At 39.4% G+C, this 26,125-nt stretch overlaps 1 protein-coding gene across 1 annotated transcript in view; it reads right to left on the reverse strand.

The window, feature by feature from the left end:
- LOC149145505 (protein SABRE-like) overlaps positions 1 to 26,125 on the reverse strand; it is a 366,058-nt gene that overhangs the window by 189,960 nt on the left and 149,973 nt on the right. The window contains 3 exon segments of the mRNA XM_089452896.1: positions 4 to 354; positions 20,016 to 20,122; positions 20,453 to 22,457. Coding sequence (XP_089309022.1) covers positions 4 to 354; positions 20,016 to 20,122; positions 20,453 to 22,457 — 2,463 coding nt within the window.

The following is a 26,125-nucleotide window of genomic DNA, read 5'->3' on the forward strand; positions in this document are numbered from 1 at the left end:
TACCTTTAAGTCAGCTGTTGCTCCTTTGTGCCGTGTGTACCGAAAATACATTGTACATGGTATAAACACACGCTCTAGCAATGCACCCGAACGCTTAACCTTGGGAGAACTTCTTGGAATTTTATGAAGCCACTGCAAGCCAGCATCCGGGTCAACATCTGTAGGAGCAACATGAGCTTGCACATGCTCTAACATCACTGAAAGTTCCCGACGCTTCCATGTCACTTCAGGCTCAAATCCAGGAATGTGCATGCCTCCTGACACTTGCTCAATCATTTCAAATCCAACATGTACCACAGAATATAAGGAGCGGGCCAAGACACGTCCACTCGCTGCAGCAAGTAAGAATCTACCCTACAAATCCAACAATAAGCTCACTGCACTTAGTTCATTTTCCATAAAGAAGTTGAGAACATCACATCCTTGATAGTATATATTATACCAAAGCAATCTATTCTAATTTTAAGTTTAGTACACCAAAATGATCCATAAGAAGCATAATTGAATGGGAACACCCCTGTAGGCAGGGGACAGCAAGGATGTTCCCCACAACCCTGGGCAATCCCCTGCCAAAACTGGGGATGCCCAAAGCATGTCTTGGGATGCCCAGGGCTGACAGCACCAAAAAAGGACTGATTAGGTGCCCGGTTGCAGGAAAGCTTTGGCTAATTTTACAACTTCTGAAGGAACAAATTATTTTACATGAAAAATATGCCACAGTTTTCTACAAAATATATAAAATCCTTAAATATTTAAAACAAATAGAAAGGTTTCATCAAATATTTATATTGACATTTTAAGAATTAAAAGATCCACCAACTTTTTTCACTTACAAGAAAATTGCAGCTCCTTAACTTTTACCTTAGCCCATTGTAACTTAACTTGAGCATTGACCAACAGCATAAATGAAAAATATAATAAACAAACTCAGGCATTTCTGTTAAGAACTCGCACACTGTTCGGACACAGGTTAGCGGTTTGGAGCTAGCATAGTGTTGTTCCATGTCAATCTCTCTACAAAAGTGCCCCCTCCCACTATTTATATTCATTCTTACATTTGCTGGTGCTGAGACAAATTCTACTGTGTTAACACAAGTCCATCTAGTAGACCTAGGGTTTGTTTTGTAGTTCCTTTGAAAAACTAGGAACAATAAGATTTATCATAGAAAGGGGTGGCACAAGATATAGACATGAGGAAGAATTAAGAAGGCCACTCTGGAAATACAGGAGACCAAGTGCAAACATTCAACACAGTCCAATTCAGCTCAATAAAAGTTAGACCTAATAAAGTCTTCACGCCCAGGAGCACTAAAGCAGCGAGGGTGCATGAGTGATTATATTAGAGTGATGCAATATTGGAGGAGTTAGAGAGCACATGCATGTGCCAACCTCAGTTTCTTAGAGATAAGTTTGCTGTCCATCATCAATGGATTAGCTTTAGTTCCTTAGTATTCAAAACCAGAACCGGTGACCGGACTAGTCCACCTAATAAACCGGGTTTCAAACCCGATCCGGTCAAACTGCAACTGGTTAGATCTCAATGAACCAGTTTTAAAAAAATACATGAAATAATTAATTTTTAATGAAAAAAAGCTATTTTTAAGATTTAAAACCATGATTCTAAACCAATAGAGACAAAATATGCAAAGTTCGCTCATCAATATACCATGTAAAGGTGACTATATCAAAATGGCACCAAGTGCAATACATATCAACAACAAAATGCATAATCAATGACGCTCTAAATGGGCCTCTAGAGTCCAAAAACAATGCTACAACTTGTGGAGCCACAGGCCAACTACAAGTCTACATATCAGTGATCAACATTATCACTTCTCATCATGATCAAACACAGTTTGTTGAGTCTCAATTCTCAAACTTTTCAACTGCTCGAGCCACAAAATTCTTTGTTGTTTGAGTGACTTGACTATGAAACTTATTTCTGCCCTAATATGCCCTATTACTTCATTTAGTGCTCTACATGGCTTTACATGGCCTCCTATCTCAGCCAAGTGTTGATTGAACCTGTTAATACCCCCTCCTTTAATAGATTTTTGGCAATATATGCAGATCATTTTGCCATCAATCATATCACAATGAGCCCATGCGGTATCCTTGGCTTTCGGAAGCATGGTGGCTACTACTCAGCCCAAACTCTCTGTTGTTCCACTACTCCACCAACAACTCAACACTCTCCAAGCTCACAATGAAGCTCACAAAAACTCTAAATGAGATGTGTAAGGCAAATGAGAGGGGAAACATCCTTCTAAAGGCTTGGAGGAGCTGTTTTGGAGGGAAACAGCCCCTACTTTCCTTAAAAACCACTTGAAACAATGTGAAACAGCCTTATGCGGGGTCCACAGCCAGTTTGGCAATAAACAGCCCGGTTAATGACAGAACCGGCTGGTTTATGGGAAGACCGCCCTGTTCCATCATAAACCGGTAGAATTATGCCCGGTTTGACCAAAAAACTGGTAGGAAGGAGGGCGAGTTAACCTGGTTTTTCAACTAGTTAGGTGGCCTTTGCTAATGAACCAGGCGGTTTGATCGGTTTATGATTCAAACCGGCCAGTTTTGAATACTATGTTTAGATCAAATTTAGAAGTTGCTCTTCAATTTTTGCTATATTTTTCCATTTTTAGGAAAAGTGCTTTAATTAAATGTATTTCCAATTTTATAACCGAGCATTGATCCCCAAAGATAGAGTAGCATACTTTGCATGGTTAGTTCTTCTCCAGTGAAGCCATAGATTCCTAGAAGCCCAATGCATGCACGTTGGGTGATTTATTTCATATGCCTAGAGTTAAGGTCTTGTGCATTGTTAGCACTAGTGAATTCTATATATAAATATGCAGGCTCTCTATCAGCACATACACAGCGAGAGTATGCAGTGATTACTTTCATACAATTTCGTTTTAAATTCAAGAGAACAACACTAATTTGATTTTGAACTTTTGAGCATTACAAATTTGTAATATCTGGTATTGATTAATTGCCCACAGAAGGACGAAGTAGCCTATTCAACCCAGTAGGCTATAGTCATTGATCAAGGGGAAAACCCAACTATCCAATGTTCGAGGCAACATTGGGTAAATTTTGGGGTAACTAGGGCAAAAGCCCAAATTAGGGGTTGCACTTGCAACACCTCACATTTGAGAAAACCCAATGAGGAAATCTACAAATAAAGGAGAGAAGAATCACTTTTCGTCATCAAATTGGATTGAATTGTCTTTGTTTTCCTTGAGCCTGAGGCTCTGAGGGTTTTAAGGCCCATTCTTCTTTATTAGTTTCAGTGGAGGTGATCCCACCCTAGCTAATCTTGTCTAGTTTCAGTGGAGTTGATCACACCCTACCTAGACACCTCTTTTCTTTGTTCTTGCACAATCTATTCGCTCAGTAGCAGCTTGGATATGTTCTGGATTGCAAGAAAAAAAAATGTTGGGTTGTTGGTTGAAGGTATTCTCTGTTTTTTGCAACTACTATCTAAGACAGCGAACAAGTTGAAGAATTATGGGAGAAGCATAAGTGAAAACCTTATTTGGCACCCACCTGTAACAGAGCAGGGTCGCAGTTGTAGCCACAGGGCCACAGCTACTCAGTGTGATTCTCCATGGTGCATTTGAACCCTAGTTTATTCGATTGACACAAGAAAAGGTTATGGAGGCCCCCCCTATGAAGCTCCACAAACCTAACCAGGACAACAAGATTCCTCTTTCAACAAACAGGAGTTTTGTCGGTAATGATCAAGGCATGTGTTGTGAATAAAATATAAATATAATAATAATAAGGAATAGTTCATTAAATAGTAATTAGTTAATCAAGAGGCATGTCCCTAAGGACATGACCATTCATGAAAGGGTACCTGCCTAGGTATATAAAGCAGACCCTCATTTGTAACTCAATCATCTCACTTGTATTCAAATATTCTTTTATAATATATTATTGTCCTATCATGGATGTTTATATATTTCAGATCTTCTGAAGTAGTCTATTGCGTATACAAACTTTGTTCATTACATTGGTATCAGAGCATTACTCTGAGTATACGAACCTTGTTCGTTACATTGGTATTAGAGTCGCGTTCTCCGATCCAAATCTTTGGCCGTCGAAATTCTTCAACCTTGTCGTCGTTGAAGCATTTCGCCATACAGTGTGGAGCTTCTCCATTTTGCAGGTTTTATCCTCAGGCCTTTGGCCATTTAAAAAAAAATTAAGAAAAGAGAAAAATATATACATATATTAAAAAAAAAAATCAAATACGAAAAAAAAACTATTATATTAAAATAAAATCAAAATTAAATTAAAGAATATATATATAGATATAGATATATTAAAAAAAACAAAAATCAAGATAAAAGAAATATTATAAAAAATATATATATTTCGAAGAAAAAAAAACGAAATACAAAGGAAAAAATATTTTGAAAAACTCAAAGATGACTTTAAAATATATATATATATATATATATATATATATATATATACTTACCTGCCTGTCGTCGTTGACCTCTCGTCAACCCTCACCCTGTTATACCTCGGCGACCAGTGTTATCACAACTATGATATGTCGCTAGAGCCCCACCATGCAAATCTGCCATTGTCAAAGTGCAAATCCGTTGTCTCCACAGAAGTCATTATTGTTTTACACTATTGCCACTGCACAGGACCCACCATCTTATTTGTTGCCTCCATAGAACTCATTTTTGTTTTATGCTATTATCGTTGCAAGTGACTACAAGGTTCAAAGTTCAAACGCCACATCCAACCATCGTCATGACATTATCCCTTGCTACCATCCCACATCCAACTGTCGCAGCATCAGACCACTGTCGTAGGTTGATACCAACGACATATTAACCTATGACAAAGGGTACTTATTTGGAGGGTCCAAATAATCCAAGTCACACTACACCCAATTGAGATCGTGAAAGGAAGAGTTATTGCAATTAAATCCTTGCAAAGTTTGAAGAAAATCAACCTCTAAAAAGTATAAGAAAATTATGAGTGGTTTAAGATAAGTTAAAGGAGATTACATAAAGAGACTTTTTAAGAGTATTAACTTTTAAAGAGAGAATTAAATTACTTCATTAAGTTCATTTGAAGTATAAAAATTACACGTTAGAGGAGAAAAATTCAAAAAGGTATTTTTTAATAAAGAGGAGAGTAAATAAAAATACCTCTATATATTTTAAAAAGTGCAACATAATACAAGGAAAATTATTATAATAATTAAATTATTATGATAATAAAAGAAGGGTTTTTTGAAATATAAGGAGGAAAGGTTCCACTAAAAGAGATGAGAGTATTGAGCTTATTTATAAAGGCTTTGAGTAATTTAATATTAGGAAATAAAAGGGCAAGTATTATTAAAAACAAAAGGTGAAAAAGAAATTGAAGTTTTTTAAAGGAGAAGGAATTATTACAGATTTATTATTAAAGTTTTGAAGGGTTATTATTAGTGTGACTAAAAATCCATGTGGCCAAATACTCGATAAAATAAGTGAAGAAAACACAAAAAGATGGTGTCCACAAGAAGCAGTGGTTTTTTTTCAAAATCTTCTTTTGTTCAGAGGGATATTCTAATTGTCAAGAGTCATTCCAAAATCAAAATGTGGTTGGCAGAAAATGTTACAAAAATTTTACCTCAATTGAATATCTAAGGGATCGACAAAAACAATCAATCGCAAGAGATATAGAACAATTAATGGCAATATTTAAGTGACAACATGCAGATTTTAATAAGGAAACAAAGAAAATGGAATCCAAATTGCAAGTTGAACGCCCGTCATCACTCCTACACTACGCTGTAATCCAGTGTACCGAGAAAGTGCAATTGGAACATCAAGAGAAAGACAAAATAACCTAACTTAGACAAAACAAGAAAGCATTACAACAAGAATATGAAGATCTCGTGGATATGCATTACAAAGAAGTAATGGAAAAGGACGAAGAGATTTCTCGCCTTAAGGACCACGTTGAAAAATTAATTGCACAAGTCAAGAATTCTAAGGTCACAAAGAAGGAACTAAAAAAGCACCTATCCGAACAAGAAGAGGAAAATTTACGTTTAAAGAACCTTAATAAAAATTTATTAGAACAAATCAAAATTTTAAAAGATGAAGAGAACGATATTAAAGCTAAAGTCAACAATTCAGAAAACGAAGAACTTTCACGTCTAAGGAATCATAATCAAAACCTTCTTATGCAAATAAAGAAGCTTAAAAGTGACAAAAAGTCGCTAAAAGACAAGTTAGAACAACTTACTCAAGAAGAAGTATTGAAATCCCCAGTCGTAATAGTCCAAGTTGAAGATAAGGGAACGAATATCGATCCAGTCAATATCACAATTCAAGAAAAGGATAAACCAGTTGAAGTGAAGATGTACTCAGGTGTTGCAGTTCAAGCAATGGAAATTTCAAGTGAAGGTTTCGTAATTGACCAAACAACTTTTGTACCTGAATGAAATCAGATTCCTTCAATAAACCACGAAATTACCACAAACAAATTGAGAGATCACATCACAAGAACTCCTTATCGCCATCCAAATTATAAAAGCAAATATCTCAACCATAAACAAGTGACTTATGTTCCCAAGAACGTCGATGTCACCATAATTCAATCTTGTGATAAAAATCCATCTCAAGTTTTCAGTAACCACAAGATTCCACAGAAGATTGATTTAGGATGGTCAGATCCCTTCTCAGTGTGACAATTTTGTTTATCTCTTAAAAGATCCTATCATCTTGTATCAATGAAGATGACAACTCCAAGAATTTGAAGAGTTCCGAAAGATGCGAAAAGATTAAAAGAAAAAGAAACAGATGATACGCCTTGTCAACAATAAGCTTTGAGAACAAAGATTTTTGAAGAGGAAGGCAATGTTATGAATAAAATATAAATATAATAATAATAAGGAATAGTTAATTAAATAGTAATTAGTTAATCAAGAGGCATGTCCCTAAGGACATGACCATTCATGAAAGGGTACCTGCCTAGGTATATAAAGCAGACCGTCATTTTTAACTCAATCATCTCACTTGTATTCAAATATTCTTTTATAACATATTATTGTCCAATCATGGATGTTTATGAATTTTAGATCTTCTAAAGTAATCTATTGTGTATTGCGAACTTTGTTCGTTACATTGGTATCAAAGCATTCCTCTGAGTATACCAACCGTGTTCGTTACAACAGGCCTTAAGCAATTTGGCCTCATCTAAGTTTGACCTTCTCTCCTGAGGTAAGCAAGATAACCGAGAGTTATTTACAAGACAATGTATACCAAGTTCAAGAGTTTGTGATCTCACGAACAGCATAAGCTAGACCAGAAGGGGGTTGTCATAAGCAATAACCAACACTCTATTATAATAGAACAATATGTCGAAACTCGGACGTAGCTCAGATAAGCCATAATTAGATAGTAATTTGTTAATTAATATAGTAATCTCATAATTGAATAGACTAGAGTGAATTACAATGAGAACATGGATCTATTGCATATTGACAGTACAATATCAGTGAATTATTAGATGAATCTATTGTTCACTAGGGGTCAATGTTAGTTTTTGTAACATCGGACAAGTGCTCTAGTCTCAAACTTTGTGGAGAGACTAAAACACATGAGATCTCCAGAACCCAGAAATCACTTCTAGAAATTCCACCTAGAGACATCTCAATTAAATTAATTGATTGATAATTAAAAAATGCCTAAGTCTAACATAGGGAAATCGATTAATTAATGGGAATTAATTGAGAAATGTGAGAATTCTCTAGAAACTCACATGGATCGACTCATAATTAATCTAAGTCGCTGATGAGGACTTAATCATGGTCGTTGGTGATCCAACAAGAGATTATAAGAGGAAGTCAATGGGGTTGGAGAAGAACACATTGGAGGTCGAGTTCCTTGGCAAAGATTGAGCTTCCTAGTTGCATTGATTCAGGAGCAGAGAGTCCGAGCCAAAGAGGGTAAACAAAAGACAGTGAGGGGTAGAGGCAGTGTGTCTAGAGGAGGATTTCCAATTCCAGAGAGGCAGCAGCAAGTGACAGGAGTATTCCACAGTGAGGTTCTGCAGGGGTTGTGCAGGGGCTGCATAGGAGCTTGAACAGAGCAATTCGATTTAGCTGAGAGGGAGGTCAATTCAACTTCCATAGGCCGAGAATGTCTTCCAGAGGCCCAGAGAGTCACTTCCAGCAGCAGAGACAGGCGGGAAGTTTGATCAGAGAGGGATTCTAGCCACACGTGTGAGTGTCTGCATAGAAGCAACACAGAAGGGCCTGCACAAGGGTTGGACAACTAGTTTTCAAAGGGAGCCAAGTGTTGGGATTGCTCGTGGAGTGGGAATTTTTCTCTCTAATTATTTTTTGTCAAATCATCTTGCTAAGGATTGCCCGTTTTGGGCATCCAAATTGTACTCAGATTTTCACTGCTGCATAATAATAAAACCCTCATCTGCTGCACCCGTTTTCCCGCATTGGGTTTTTACGGGGACATTTGTCCAAAAATAGCTATGTCATACTTCTGTGTGTGTGCTCTATATTTCTCAGTTTCCAGTATTTTATTTTCCGCAATGTTTTATTTGTGAAGAAATTGCAGCGTGAATATTCGTTCTGTCATAACAAATAAACTACTTAATAATTAATCAATTAGAAGAATAATTTTCCAGTTGTTGGATTTCAAGCGAATTTTCACAGTCAACCCTATTTTACTAGGTTTGATCATATTGTTGTTGAAAGTTTTATAATATTCATGTACACCTACTGCTACATGAATGAACGAATGGTATTGTTGATGTATAGTCTTCTCTAAGTTATCGAAAGCCCTAGTCAAAGATAAAGCCCTAAGGGTAAAGATCCCCTTGGCACATTATAGTGGTATCAAAGTTATGCTTCCTACCAGCTTGTGAAGCCATGAGCCTTGTATGCTTCCAAGAGATACAAGTAACGCTATAGTCAGAAAGAAAAGAATTAAATGCAATACAACCATGGGGGATACGGAAGGATGGGGAGGATCAGATACTAATGAACTCTTGCATTTGCTAATCCATGGGCAGACAAAAAAGCAGCAGATGCCCTAGGAATAACAGCAAATGACATAGCTCAACCAAACTATAAACAATCTAAGTGACAATGTTGCTAATGGTTGGAATGTTGGTAACAGAACTACTATTGAAGAGAGCGATGGCCATAATCCCAACCCCTTCAATACTTTTGCTCATTTTAATGTCGGGGCAATCCACAGAAATAATCATAAGCCCTGATTGCCTCAATTTTGAAATAGCCAGCCACTGACAACCCAAGGAGCAGCAGAATAGGATGGACTCTTTGATGAATACCTTCGAGAGTATACAACACTGGAGGAAAATACACGAGTTGACATGTCTTTCCAAGAGTATCGCAACATCAAATACAAGCATAAACCTAAGGGACAACATAATCAGGATCTGATGTGCAAGGTAGGCAAGCTACACATCCCCTCCTTTGATGGACCCTCAAAATGCTCAGTAAGGGCCTGGGTATAAAAGTTGGATACCTATTTCTAACTTAATCCCAAGCAGGAAGCAGACGTTCTCAAATTTCCCACATTACACTTGGAAGTTGAGGCACATGAATGGTGGTACCATGGCCTGGTCACCTGAGGGCACTCTAGCATAACCTCTTATATGGACTTCACCTAAAGGTTAATAGAATGTTTTCATCGGAAGGATCTTTCAAACAGACTTCACTCAAATAGACTAGAACACTAGAGGCTTTCATTGTAGAATTTGAATGGACAATAGGCATGGTGACAAACATCTCAAAGAAGAGGTTGGTCATGCTTTTTGTAGAAGGTCTAGCTGAACCATTGCACAGATGGGTCAAGGCTTTCAAACCAACCACATTGCAGGAGGTCATCACTAAGACTTTGGATATGGAGGTGCAGCACCAAAAGTGAAGACTCCACCCATACCACAAATCCATCCAAAAGACAAGGACATGAGCACATCCAAGAAGAACAAAGCCAAGAGGAATCAGTATGATGAAGAAGCTCAAAACGAACTTAGAAGAAAGAAGCTCTATTTCACTTGCAAACAGCCATGGGACCTGGTCACCGACGTTTGTTAAAGAGAAAGATTCACTTTATCAAAGTAATTTCAATAGCGACAATGGAAATGATACAACATAAGCACCAAGCAAGAAGCCTAGCATCCTCGAAGAAGCACCATCCTTGTTAAAGGCTAAGCGAGACAAGAAGCGACGTCCAAGAATTGATAGAGGTACTATCGCCACTCTCTCAGGAGTCCCTAAATATCACACCTTCAAAATCAAGGGTGTCACACAAGGACAATGAATCATAGCATTGATTGATGGTGGAATAACACACAACTTCATTGATGCAGACGTGATGGTAAGTAGAGGCATCCCTACCAAGGAATTTGAAGGTTTCGAAGTGAGGGTAGCTAATGGGTATAATATGACATGCACATAGATAATTTTATGTTTGAGCATCACATTAGGTAAGTATACACTCACTGATGCTTTTTTTGTGATAGAAGTGGTTGATCCTAATGTGGTGTTGGAAGTACAATGGTTGTACTTGCTAGGAAGATTCATAATTACCTACCAAGCAATGGAAATGGAATTCCAAGACAAATGGCAGCACGGTAGTACCAAGACGCAAGACCAATGATGGCCCCCGAGTTGTAACAGCCAAGCAAATGGAAGTCATACCTAAGTAGGGTGAAGTAATTTGCATGGAAACTTGTACGAGTACAAGCCCCAAATCATCAAGTAACAGCTTACAACCTTATCAGCTGGGATGCAAAGAGAACGTTGAACATGACATATGCACATTCTTGAGAGATTAAAGAGCTCACCTCTTAGTAGAGTACTCCAAAAATAAGTTTGTTTGCAAATTGCTGGACAGACTCATCCATGATGATAGGTACAAAGTAGAAGATGAGATCATCTTCTCTAAAGATTAAATATTTTGTTCCCGAATCTACACTAAGGAAAAAGATCATTAGGCCTACACATGACATGCCAGTTGAAGTCACATTGGAACCTCACCCTCAAACCAGAGGGATTGCACAAACATGGAACAGACGGTTGGAAAAAACAAGTCAAGGACTGATAACAAAGGCCCCAAAGAAAATCTGATCACAACAGCAAATTCTCCTGAAGTTGATGGCAATCTTATAAAAGGGAGGAACACAAGACATATTGGATGTAAGAAGCACCATATAAAGCATGAAAAAGTGTATGTTGTAACCAATGTTTTAAAACTCCGACTCCGGCTTGGTCGAGGGTCGACTCCAACTCCGACTCCGACTCAGTATCAACTCGGTCGGCTCGATTTCAATGACTCAGCCGTTGTAAAAAATACATTAAATAATTTTTTATAAAAAACATAATTTTAAAGATTTTCATTCATGTTTCCAAACACACAGCTTTAGAATATAGATAGAAGGCAACATATGATCAAAGTAGGCTCATGAATATATCCATTATTGTTGAAGTTTCTAATTTTCCTTAGTTTAGAAACCCTTCATGCACTTTTTTTGATTTATTCCTAACTACTTGTTATTTTTCCTTTAACAAGTTATTTACAAAGTAAATACTGGAAATAAACACCTGTGCATGCTCAAAATATTACAAATCAGAAACTAAAAGAAACAAGAACAAACACACCACATGACACCATTATTTTTGGACCAATGTCCCTGGAAAAACCCAATCCGGGAAAACCGTTGCAGCTATCTGAGGGTTTTCTTATTAAGCAATATCATAGTACAATCTGGGTGTCGTAACTGGCCTACCCAACAGATAATTTCCTTAGTAGCTATACCTCACAGTTTGAGAGAAATCTCCTGGCAGAAACCTCGGAAAACACTTTCGGCAGCTCCTCAACACAAAACTGCTCCTGCAACCCCATCATCTACCCAATCTGAATTGCTTCAGCCCCTCACTGTCTCACGCTAGCCCTGCGTCAACCTTTCTAGGCCTGCATCAACCCCAGGAGGCCCTGCGTCAGCTCTGGGAGCCTTTGTGTCAACTGCGCTAGCCCCTCCGATGCTCTGTGTAGCACTTGGCTGACTCTGCGTGGCCCTGCATGAGCCCTTGCTAGCTCTGTGTCATTCTCCTTGGTTGTTGCGCTGCTCTCCCGACACAATCTCTGCCTTCATTGTTCCCTTGTACTCAATGCCCCTCAGTTGCTCTCCTAATCATTGATTCTATCTCTCTTAGCAAACCCCGCTCTAGAGAATAGAATGATTGATCATCTGGTGTGTTCTCCAAGTGACCCTCAAGCCTCCTCTTATACTTTTCTTGTTGACATTTCAAAGGCCAAGATTAAGTCCCTAATCAATGGCTAAGATTAGATCTGGCTTGATCCATGTCTTTTGGACCACTCTAACATAGACTCATATTAATACACATTAATATTTTATTTTCCCTAAGACTTAGGGACTCCATTAAAATATTAATTATTTTCATATCTCTTGATCTGTTTAGAATCTTCCCAAACCCTTTCTGGGTATTGGAGATCTCGTTTGCCCCAACCTCTCCACCAAATTTCGTGGCTAGAGCACATCCGATGCTTCCCCAAATCAACAATCCCTCTTAGCGAGGATTGTGCTCTAGCAATACTCCTCACTGAGTATTACTCTGATCATCAAGCATCGGTACTTGTGCTGATGCTAGGCCTTCCTGCCCAACATCCTCTGCACTACTACCTCCTGTACTGCTGCCCATGGTTGTGCCACTGCCACTACTGCATCTGTACGACAGCTCCCTCTACATTCGTGGTGCTGCTGGTCCTTTCTCCCAGCACTGCATCCGCGCTGCACCTCCTCTCATCATGTTGCATCGTGCTACCCACTGCTGCATTGCAACTCAGTGACTGAGAAGTAAGTAACTGATCTCCCAACTGACCTCCCTGTTGGGCTAAAAACACCCTCTGATGCTGAAGCTCCCTCTGTCGCTGACAAGTGCTCCCCCTCTGACCTCTGCGCTGCTGCAACAACTCCCTGCATCTCGCACCGTTGCACATCTCTTTGTGCCATTCTGCACTGGTGCAACACTCTTGTGCCTCTCACACTGCTGCAGCTTGCTAGCTCTGCGTTCTCTTGGGACTCCTGCACTGTAGCTCTCTCTGCCGCTACATCCACATTCGTCTCTACCCACCCAGCCAATCCGACTACTCCTTGTCGGGGCTCCCGTAGCAAGGTCTAATCCAAGAGGCTTGGTACCTCAAGGATCCTGCCCCTCATCAACTGTAGTCCACCTGACTACAACTCAATGTATCCCCACTTCCGCTCAGGTGGCGCATGTGCACTCATGGCACAGTCATCATCTGTCAAAACATCCTTCTCTACCCTTGCTCGCGCTACCTTCTTCTCACAAGACTCTCCCTTAATCTTCTTCCTTGGGCACTGGGTCGCATAATGACCCATCTCCCCACAGTGGAAGCACTTGATCTTGGAGAGATTTTCCTTCTTCTGCTTCTCCTGCTTTCCCTCTGATGCTAGGGCCACATCCTCCTCCTGCTGAACTTTGATCCCTTTGCTGCTGCTACTTGTCTTCGACTGTCGTCTGATCTCTTCCCGGCGAAGAGTTGCCCACATCTCGTCCCAAGGTAGGAGAGTCCCTCTGCCCAGGATAATCTGGACAAACACTTCCCAATCTTTTGAGACAACATTTAGGGTTGTCCTCACCATAAGCTCTTGATCCAGTGTTGCTCCTATAGCAGTCAACTGGTCTCGAATCTCATTCAGTCCTCCGAAGAAGGTGTCAATCGATTGACCCTTCTTCATCTAATACGACCTCATCTGGTTCTCGAGTAGCATTCTTTTCTGCACACAAGTATGCTGGTACAGGTTCTTGAGAGCCTCCCACATCTCAACTGTCGTTTCCTTCTCGGCTATATGTGGTACCATACGATCCTTGACCCTGTCAAGGATAATGCACTTGGCCCTCGCCATCGCCTCTTCGTACTTGTCGTTATCATTGGGGTCGACTGGGAGAGCTATAACCTTCAAGGCGAAGTTCTTGACAATGACACCATTCATGTCAAGCACTGATAAGATTCTGGCCTTCCAAACTATGAAGTTTGATGCTCCGTCCAGTCTATCCTGGTCTCTTACACCGTGTAGTGCCATGACACTCCTCTACTTCCCTCCTGGAAGTTCTCTGTTCGACTCCTCTAAGTCTCTACTTCCCATCTAGAAGTTCTCTTCTGGACTCCCTTTGAGTCCTAATTTCCCTCTTGGAAATCCCATTGCCGCTTGTCGAGATGCCCCCTACTCTGATCGTCTCGTGCAACTGCACTGCTGCTCCAAGTTCCTCGGCTAGAAACCCTCAATAACAACTCCTCTGTCCCTGCTCTGTCAGGCATTGTTCTGACTATAGTACCTCACCAACTCCACTCTGCAATATCTCCACAACCTTCTAGACTCCAGCAACTACCTCTCTGTGAATTGCGTCAGCCCCTCTCTGCCTCACGCTGGCTCTGCGTCACCCCTAGGATGCCCTGCGTCAGCCTTCTGTCCCTCTACATTAGCAACGCTGGCCTATCTAAGGCTTTGCACAGCTCCCGACTTCTTCTACGTGGCTCTGGCTGGCTCTACGTCACACTTATTGGCTTTTGTTATGCTAGAAACAGTTTCTATCACCTCGGGACAGTTGTTTTCTACTGCTATTGCTCCGCTCGGCCGATGTCCCTTAGTCCTCCTGTGATCTGCAATCACGCTCTAATACCATGTTGAAGTTTCTAATTTTCCTTAGTTTAGAAACCCTTCATGCACTTTTTCTGATTTATTTCTACCTACTTGTTATTTTTCCTTTAACAAGTTATTTACAAAGTAAATACTGAAAATAAACACCAGTGCATGCTCAACATATTACAGATCAACATCTAAAAGAAATAAGAACAAACACACCACATGACACCTATTTTCGGACCAATGTCCCTAGAAAAACACAATGCGGGAAAACTGGTGCAACTATCTGAGGGTTTTTTATTAAGCAATATCATAGTACAATCTGGGTGTCGTAACTGGCCTACCCAACAGATAATTTCCTTAGCAGCTATACCTCACAGTTTGAGAGAAATCTCATGGTTGAAACCCCGGAAAACCCTTCCGACAGCTCCTTAGCACAAAACTGCTCCTGCAACCCCAGCGTCTACCCAATCTGGACTGTGTCAACCCCTCTCTGTCTCACGCTGGCCCTGCGTCAGCCTTTCTAGGCCTGCATCAGCCTCAGGAGGCCCTGTGTCAGCTCTGGGAGCCTCTGCATCAGCTGTGCTAGCCCCTCTGGTGCTCTGCGCAACACTTGGCTGACTCTGTGTGGCCCTGCGTGAGCCCTTGTTGGCTCTACGTCACTCTCCTTGGCTATTGCGCTGCTCTCCCGGCACAATCTCTGCCTTCTCTGTTCTTCTCTACTCAATGCCCCTCAGTTGCTCTCCCGATCACTGATTTTATCTCTCTTAGCAAACCCCGCTCTAGAGAATAGAATGATTGATCATCTGGTGTGTTCTCCAAGTGACCCTCAAGGCTCCTCTTATACTTTTCCTATTGACATTTCAACGGCCGAGATTACGTCCCTAATCAATGGCTAAGATTAGATCTTGCTTGATCCATGTCTTTTGGACCACTCTAACACAAATTCATATTAATACACATTAATATTTTATTTTCCCTAAGTTTAGACTTAGGAACTCCATTAAAATATTAATTATTTTAATATCTCCTGATCTGTTTAGAATCTGCCCAAACCCTTTCTGGGCATTGGAGATCTCATGTGCCCCAACCTCTCCACCAAATTTCATGGCTAGAGCACATCAGATGCTACCCCAAATCAACAATTATATCAAAATGGCACCCAGTGCATTGTCCAATACATACATGATGATGATATAGAGATCAAAACAAAAACACATAACCAAGGAGGCTAGAAATGGCATTATCCTCCAAAATAGATTGTAAGTCATCAAGGAACTAATACAAGGGTCCAAGAGTGTTCATCAATCCAAGAAAGTCCCAAAGTGCATCTGTACATCTTCAAAAGGTGCATCCTCCACCATGATGTCATCTAGGAGAGACCCTATGTCACCCTTTTCAAGCATGTGAGTGACATGGCACCCTAAGGGTAAGCATTGGCATCAAAGAGGGATGTGCTAGCCCTCCTAAGTAATCTCAATGATAACCATCCTCATCTGTGCTTTGGAAGAAGGCACCATCCACCAAAATAGGGTCAAGGCCAGCCAAGGGGCATCTTCAGTCCACTTGGGCATATCATCAAATAGTCCAACGTCCAAGCTTTTAAGTTTAGTGTTTTAGCATTTGGAGGTTCATCAAGGGGTGTAGCATCACGTGGAATCAACTCAAGGCTCGATGCTCATCTTTGGAGGGCCAAGGTTGGGGCCACAAAGTTAGGTTTGCTTTAAGAAAGGGGCAAAGAACCTATTGGAAGGTTTTGAAGAAGAATAAAGCTATCCCTTAAGGAATCTCTACTACATATGTGATACCAACTAAACAAACCTCTCAAGATCAAGCGGGATAAACTTATTTACGGACAAAAAACCATCAAAGTATTATCTTGAAAAAAACCTTGGAGTCCCCCAAAAGCAAAAAAAAATCATGTTTTTTAATTCACGAGCCGCTGTCATCCAACCCAGCCTAAGGCTTGGACTCGGTCGAGCCATCCGGGTTATTACCGAACCGGCCGAGTTGTTAGGCAACTTGGCCGGCTCGGTAATAACCCGGTCGGCCGAACCGGTTCACTGGCTGAGTCGACCCAGTGAGGCCATGACTCGGACCAACTCGGCTGAATCGGTTCCGAGCCGGCCGAATCTTTAAACACTGGTTGTAACAGAGGTAAATAGGGAAAATACTAAATTTTATATGCACAAATTTCCTGTTTTGGGTATGAGCTACTGTTTACAGAATTTGGTAGCAAAGGATGTTGACTTTCCAGGAAGGTCTCCTACCCTTGAACTATGTGCCAAATCCTATTATGGGATTGTTATTGCACTCAATGCCTACAATATTCCGCAAAACATCTTGAGATGACCTAAGTTACAAAAAATGGACAATTGATCCATAAAAATGAGGTGATTTTCAGTCAGAGAGATACCATGATTGTATTGCAGGCTGCCAAAATTCCAAGGTTATGTATTGTCATTGAACCCTGACAGGTTGATGTGCCTTTCACTTGCACAAGGAAGAAGTTATTAAATGGCGAATCATGCATAGAAGACAGCACTTTAAAAGATGGAAAGGGGCCACCTTCGGATGACGTAAGGACAGCAGCAAAACATGGACAGCCTGTGGAAATTTTTGTACACTTATTACCACCAAAAAGGGGTTCAGCCTCCTACAACTTTTTGCTGAAGTTATTGAAGACTGCTACTATGCTGAGAGGAGAAATTTTGTCCAAAATAGGACTTACTTCAGCAGTAACACAAAGCTGCACTTTTTGCCCAGAAATCACCTATGGTTTGGAAGGTATAAGTAACAACCATTGCATGATGACATCGTCAACCAGCAGTACGATTTTTGGGCTGCAAGAAGAAAAAGTGGGTGCTGATATGGCAGCAGTAAGGGCTGAGGAAGCCTCCTATTCTTAAAATTTGAAGAAATGATCATGCAGCACCCAGACTTGCAATTGCTCGAGGACAAGCAATGTCGGGAAAGGGTGACTGTAATGTCCCCTATAATCCAATGTTTGGGGCAACATTGGGTAAATTTTAGGGTAGCTGGGGCAAAAAGCCCAAACTGGAAATTGAACTTGCAACCCCTCACATTTGAGAAAACCCCATGAGGAAATCTATAAATAAAAAAGAGTTGGAATCACTTTTCATCATCAAATTGGATTGAATTGTCTCTGTTTTCCTTTAGCTTGAGGCTCTGAGGGTTTTAAGACCCCTTCTTCTTGATTAGCTTCAGTTGAGGTAATCCCACCCTAGCTAATCCCATCTAGTTTCGGTGGACATGATCCCACGCAACCTAGACACCTCTTTTCTTTGTTTTGGCACAGCATATTCTCACCCTACTAATCCCACCCTAGCTACGTGAATGAAAGAAGGTACTGCTGATGTATAGTCTTTTTTGAGTTATCGGAAGCCCTAGTCAAAGACAAAGCCTTTAGGGTAAAAATCCCCTTGGGACGTCACAAAATTCCTACTGTTCATTGTTCATACTTTTCAGATAGGTGTTTATAGATCTAGCATAGAAAAACCAATTTTGTGAGTTTATTGATTTTCCAGCCTTCTAGGTTTTGTAGGTTGTGGGTCTGCTTGCATTGGATTAAACAGGTTCATTGATTTGTTTTACAATAATCTGTGTTGATTTCCAAGAATGTTAACTTTTGGGGTTACTCAAAGTATTTTCAACTTGCTAGGAGGGCACTAGGTCTCCTAGCCCCTTGGTGATTCTTCATGGACATATGAATGGCTCAATTTGGGTGCATGTTTAACGTTGGTTAGAGCACTAGCATAGCACCCTTAACTAGGAGGTATTTACCCTATTCGACATGATGACTAACCAGTTGAGCACATGGGGGAGTCGGCTGCTCAATTAGAAGACGTAGCTACCTAGGAGGAGGAGCTCTAATCAATGGACGAGGGCACTTAGCCCCTGGAGCCTCAGACCATGTGATATACAACTTGGAGGTTGGACATTTAACTTGAGGACGATTGGGTTGAGGAGGATACTTCATGGAATTTGGCAAATGCCCTAGGAACATATATTATGGAGCACTGGAGGTTAGTGACCGCAATGGCACACACAAGAGTAGCATTAATCATCTGGATTTCATGATATTAAACCAAGTTAAAACCAAATCGAGGAAACATATACCTCTAATTTTGCAGTTTATAGAAACTAGAATATAACAATCAGATCACATGTGGGCTATTTACATACTTTGGTATGAGAAGACCACAAAGAGGATAATGAATTCCTGTAAGAGATTATTTTCATGACAATTTTCCGCATTGACAATTTTCTAAGGGTTTTTGGCCTACTGAAAATTATACAACAATATAGAGCATACATATATCAACAGTCTGCATAGCATCACATATTTTCATCCATCATGTCTGTTGCTTCTCTGAAAGAAAGGCACTATCAACTACTTGAGTCTTTGCTGTGACTGTCATCCTGAATGTAATCACCTGTTGTTAACCCTCTAGCTGAATCATAGTTGCATATGTAACTCTGAACATGAGCACAGCTTTCTTCAAACTAAAAACTTCTAAAGGTTTTGAAAAAAACAAAAAATGCTGGCACTTTTCTTTTTATTTTCCTCTGTTCCTTGCCAGTTGAAGTTGATGCTTCATAATTACTTGAAGTTTTGCTAAACTACCTGAGTGAGTTTTGAGTTTTGATGCTTGCTAGAACTGAGTATAAAGCCTTAAAACAGTTTCCTGAAAGAGACCATGCCATCAAGCCAAGAGACTGAAATGCCAAACGAGGTCTAAATATTTGATGGAAAGCAGTCAGAATAACAAAGCAAGAAACCAAAATGTCAAACTTGGTATAAAGATTCAATGAAAAGACACAATATAAAATGTGCTGTAAAACTCGGCATTAGCAAACAATTGGAAGGACTCATCAACTAAGGAAACTGGCAAAATCATAACAAAAAAATCACAAGAGAAACAACAAACAAACAAACAAAAAAAACATAGCAGGGATAACCTCAGACCTGAAAAACTCTGAAAAGTAAGCCTCAGGTAAGCCAAATTCAAAAGCAACTGTAAAACTAACATAAAATCTTACATAATGATTGCAAAGCTGCCAAAGAAGTAACTTCAGGGAGTAACCTACATAACTCAGCAACCAAACTCCTCTTTAAATGGAAGCAGTCAAACTTCAGCTAAAGTAAATGAAAAATATCAACTGATGCTAGAAGATAATTCACAATTGTATTTCACTTAAAAATGTATCATAATATTTTTTGACTTATCATCAGCATAAACATACCAGTAATGCCTTGAAAACCTTTAGATGTACTGCCAACAGTAACTTACATTTGCTTCTTCCGAATGAAGATTAAACTGAGGCTGAATCACATTCACCATAAAGTTCATTGCACCCTCCTCCTCTTTGTCATCTGCAGCAACAGATTTAACAGATGCTGAAAAGAGCAAATAACTTGTAGTTACTTACAAAAATATAGCATACAAGATATAATGCCACTATAATATACTAGTTATAACCATCTTGAAGTGGTGAAATTGGAATTGTCTGAAATTAGTCTTACTAAACACTACAGTAAATGAGGCAGAAAGAAGTTACTACAAACTTACAAAGTAAAAGTACAGTTATAATTGGATTTTCCTAGCCTTTGTACATCTTCTTTCTTTGCATAATTAAGCAAAACTTATACCAAAGACAATGTTTTGATAAGCACTTGCAAAAAGAGTCTTTTAGATAATATCATCAACTATGGTAGAAGAAAGCATACCAGATGGGACTGACAATGAATAATCTGGTTTTCTTGAAGGAGATGGAGAAGAAACCACTTTCTCTGCACGATGAGGTGAAGCAGGAACATGTGTCCCTTTGTTTTGCTTGGGAGAAGGAGATCTAGGAGCATCATCAGAATGCTTTTCTGTTTCTACAAGCTTCTGTTGCTCTTCAATCATCTTCCGTTGTGCATACTGCCTTGAAGGGGATGGCTTAGGAGATTCAAATGCTTTTGCTATCTCACCGACCCAAGCCCAGACAGCATCTCTATTTTTTATTGTCCAAAGAAGTTTAAGCCCATATACGAAGACACGCTGACAATTATCAGCTAAGACCACATTAAAACCATCATCATCACTGGGGTCAGAAAGTGTTGGGTCATTCTCACTTCCATAATCAAACTCTGACCTGACATAAGTAGCCTCGAGACTTCTTATACTCCTTCCTGCTTCTTGCCATGATAACAACCTTGCAGGATCCACCTTTGGAGACTGCTTCCTGATAGTGAAATAATCAGAATTAAATAAAAAACCATCTTCATTAGCTTTGTCTATGACGACTCCAGTTTCCTGATATGATTTATTAGCAATACCATCAGTTGACCCTGGTGGCTGTTTCCATCTCTTGGTATTTTTATTAATTTCTTCAATATTGCTTGTGGACGAGTCATTCTTCAATTCTGCCTTTAGCATGTGTAGATCTAAACCCTGGTACACAAGATCAAGAGGATCACGCTTACAATCAAAGGTGTAGCACTGTCTCCCTCGACTATAACAAAGCTCATATTTCAACTTTGTCATATTGAATGTCAATCCATTTGCAGGGTCATCATTTCCTAAAGGTACATGTTTCATACATGTAGGAGTTGAATCAACACGTAGCATGAACTCAGTTATGACTTTATCAAGGGATAGATTTCCTGACCTCGGCAATCTTGGCACTCCAAAACGAGGCCATCTAGAAAAAGAACGAAGTTTATGAGGAGGATTATAATACAAATTCCACCATCTGAAAATCCAAATTAAATCATGGGCACCCAAATTCATTGTTGGAACACCCATTGAAATAACATCCGATTTTCCAGAAGGGGAGATGGAAGCAGAATCACAAGAACTCCTTTCCGTATTTGATTTTCTAGCAGGAAAGGCTACCTGAGGTTTGACCTTATTACCAACCCTGTCTGCATCTCCTATAGAAGACTGAGCTTCTTCCATTGATGCCACAGTACGGGAGGGCTTCAAAGCAAAATTCCAGCGCAGTGAAAGTGATGTAGAACGAAAAGGATCATAGACTTTTTTGCGGGGTTCAAGCTCACTCGGAAGTGCATGCAAATAATGGTTAAGAGGGTTCCCAGACTCGCATTCCCAATCCATGGTTATATCAAGCTGAAAAGCCGGTGAAGAAATAAAGCTTCCCATAACATCAGTTGGCAGTTTCAGGCTGTAATTCTTCAGTATATGCTCCAAGCTGCTAAGAAAAATGTTAAATTCCTTTGCAGAAAATGTAAGCCGACCATCTGACTGCTGAATGTCCATAGTATTGGCAACAATTTGCAACTTATCACTGCTTTCATAAGGATCTGTTGTTGCTAAAAGGATCAATTTAAAGTTAGAAGAATTAATACTATTCCTACCATGAATATAGTATCGCATGTCATCCCACCAAGGTAAGCTTCTTTCTTTTTTGATTGGTTGATGCTCTGTAGAAATGTGATTTCCCGCTCGAAGAGGCACAGAATTTGAAACATTACCTGGAGGGGAAGTACCCAGATTTCTAACACTTAAATTGGCTTTCCTAAGTGCTACAGTAAAAGCATAGCTCACATCAGCAAATGCCGGTTCGAAACCAACTCCGTAGGCAACTTCTGCTTTTTCAAAATGAATAGGCAAGTTAGAGTACATTTTAAGTGGAGGAGTTGTACCACTCATAGAACGCAGCATTTCAACTTTGTGCCATCTGCCAATATATACATCCTGCAAAACTTGAGGTGGAAATGTTGTTGCCTACATTCAAAAATAGTAGAGTCAGCATAACATTCATGTGTACACTTATAGTTAAATACAACAATAGCAGAAAAATTAGATATATACATGCTTCATATGAATACAGAAACTGTAGATCAATGATGTCTACACAGACATCGTTTGGATTTTCTTTCCTAGATTTTCAACACTCATATTGCCAATAACCTGGCAGAAATATGCCAATGCCCATGCTGAAGCAAAAGCAAAAGGGCATCTATACAAGACATTTTGGAGATCTCTCTCTCTCTCTCTCTGGGGTAAAGCCAAGATAGAGGTATTCAGAAACACAAACAGGAAATTGGGGGCTGCGGCCCCCCACCCAAGACCATCTAAAAATATTGGTATATAATTGCAGTGTTGCCAACATTGCGATTGGGACAAAATTGGCGAGGGTTCGGAAAAAGAAAAATCGTAAAAGATTAAAATAGGGAAAAAATTGATAAAAAAGCATCCACAACATAGAATAAATGCATCGACACATACATATGAAAAGAAAACTAATATATAGATGTGTAATATGTCTAGTGCTACATCACACATAACAGTGAATAATGTCCTGAATCCCAAGTCCAGACTAAGCCTCAAAATATCAACAAAAATTATAATAATATATCTCATATCATGAGTCATATACAATGAAATGAACCACTAACTAATGATTTCCTCTACCCCTCTTGCGAGAAAATATAATAGCTTTCCCTCTAGATGAAGAAGGTCCTAGAATTGGCATTGGATTTTGATGTCCTCTAGAAGCTGAAGAACTAGGAGTTGGAGGAGGTAGACCACGTCCTATACTGGTGACCATGGTAGGTGGTGTCACCTCCTCCTCCCCTACAGTTGCTACCTCCTCCACAACTTCTTCCTCTAACCAATCAGAGGTTAATTCTATGACAAGCCTCTCGACCTCAACCCTCCATGTAGCAGTAGTGCCAATCCCATCCAATGAGATGGCATCCACGTCAAGTGCTTTCTAAAGTTACCTCACCCACAATCAGAGATTGTAATAGATGTAGACCATGTCGTTAAAGCGTTGGGACTCAAACTTGTTAGAGGGTCATATATTATAAATTAATAATTATAAAAATAAAAAATTATAATTTCTATTATTTAATGAATCCAAAAAAAATAATTTAAAACTTTTAACCTATTGCGCTTCTTGGTATGTATTTTTCAAATACATTCCAATTGCGCTCACATCTAGAGGCACTGCATGTTTGACTGAGCACTCAAATGGCAAGCTTTTGGAGATTGGCTACTCTACCACCACCATAGCTTATCCACCACACTTCTACAACAAATAAGAGAAACATAAGAAAAAAAAAATGAAATTTGAAAGTTGAAGCAAAGTATGAAGAGACATTGAAATTTGAAACAAACTAAAGCTTACCTAGCATTTTGGTCATCCTATTCTAGATAGCCATGACAAAGCTAAATGTGCCACCTAACATCCTCTATATCTCCATTTCTTTAGAAATTTTTGCATGTTCTGCTGACACCATTTTCTGAACACAAGTAAATAATCCATCCATGACCTCAGCGTCAAATATGAAACTAGCGGAGTAAGAAAATGTGGGGTTCAGGTAGATCACTACAGCATGAATGGGACAATGGAGTGTATCGTTCCATCACTCACCAATCACTCTCCATATCACTTGTTGTTTCTCAAACCCCTCATCCTCGTTATCATCATAATAGTTGTGACTAGATTTTTTGGCCCTATCCATGGCCTCATACAAGTAGCCCATTGTGGGCTTGTCTCCATCAACTAATAGAACCTTTACCAAAGGTTTAGTAATGGCACATCTCTCGCACGCTTGCCCTGCCCAAAAGCTTTCCTAGTATGAAACTAGCTTGCATATGGCCTCTCTGTTATGTAAAAAATTAGTTAGTTTTAGGGTTATTATTTAATTTTAGGTTAAATTAAACGAAAGGGCACGATCATAAGATCATGCCCTTTCCCCAAAGGGTTCCCATGGCGATATATAAGCCAGGAACCCCAATGTAAACAATCATCATCTATCAATTAATTATTAATAAACATTTATATATATATATATATATATATATATATATATATATATATATATATATATATATATATATATATATTTCTGCATATCAAAAAATTTTCACTTCATCTGGTATCAGAGCCAACATGAATTGGTGACACCCACAAGTTCCGCTGGCCATCAGGCCCTACAGGCTTTCAAAAAAAAACGCAGTGCATGTGGACTATCCTTGTTCTGCCTGGAGTGTGCTGTTACAGGATTGCGGTTAAAACAGCTAAACTACAATCTCACACCACAGCCAAAAAAAAAAAAATGTTGCAGCGTCAGAAGTAATACGCTGAACCCCCAGAACCGGCATCGTTTTTTTCCTGCGAAGGGATCTACGGTTCCATGTGGTGGACCTGCGGTTGCGTGGAATAATCTTTGCGGTGGTTCCGTGTGGTGACCTGCGGCTGCGTGGAATAATATCTACAATGAGCTCGAAGGTTTTCTGTTGAACGGTCAAACAGGAGGTGACCCCCACCAACAGACGTGACTGTCAACGAAAGATATATATAATATATTTATAACGTCAAAATTATATATATATATATATAACTTAATTTAATTTAGTTATAAGTTATATATATATATATATATATATATATATATATATATATATATATATATATATATATAAGTTAATTTAATTAATTAAATTTATTTTTTAAAAAATTACGCTAGCAGATAAATACACGCCCCCACAAACTTGCTCAATGTCGACAATGACAATGGCAAATTTCCAAAAAAAATTGGTTGACACAGAGCATAAGATAAATAACAACCACGATGAGGTCAATAAAAGATTAGATGATTTCTAGATCAAGCTTGAGGAGCAGGCTGACAATATCAAAAATCTTCAGGATACGACAAATCGAATAGAAATAAAGATGGAAAATCAACATGTCCAAACAGAAGTAGATCTCAAAGAGACCTTAACATTTCTGAAACTTATGTGTAAAAAGATGAATTATACACCCACACAACCACTAGAAGAAGTTGAAGAAAATCAAGAGCACAACTCATCAAATTCAATGAAATCAACAGACTCTCATGAAAAAGTTGAATCCCCAAAAAAATCAGCAACACCCCACCAAGAAATGAGTAATGCGACTCTTACAAACAAGCAACTCTGGGATACCTTTACCAATCAACACCCCCTTTTCGCTCAACCATTAGCGACATACCAACGAAGGGCAAAAGTCAAGATGCCTAAATTCGATGGAAACGAAAAAAACAATGTTGCATGGATAAATAAAGCAGAAGAATACTGAGATATATGACATCAATGATAATGACGAAAAGCTCACGCACACATCCATGAAAATGTAAGGGGAAGCATATAATTGGTATATGTGGTGGAAAAAGACAACACACGTCATCAGCTGGAGAAAATTTAAGGATGCATTCTTTAAAAGATTCCAAGGTGTAAAGGAAGAAGAGTTCTTTTCAAAACTCATCAAATTACGACAAAAAGGAAGTGTGGACGAATACACTCAAGAATGGGAGACCTTAGTAACACGAGTACCTGGGTTATCAGAATCTCGTCTAATTCAATCATACATCCCGGGACTCAAAACCCATTTACAAGTAAAACTT

Source organism: Pinus tabuliformis, chromosome X (genome assembly GCF_031772625.1).
Source record: "Pinus tabuliformis cultivar Carrire ecotype Pingquan chromosome X, CPIR1, whole genome shotgun sequence".
Lineage (NCBI taxonomy): Eukaryota > Viridiplantae > Streptophyta > Pinopsida > Pinales > Pinaceae > Pinus > Pinus tabuliformis.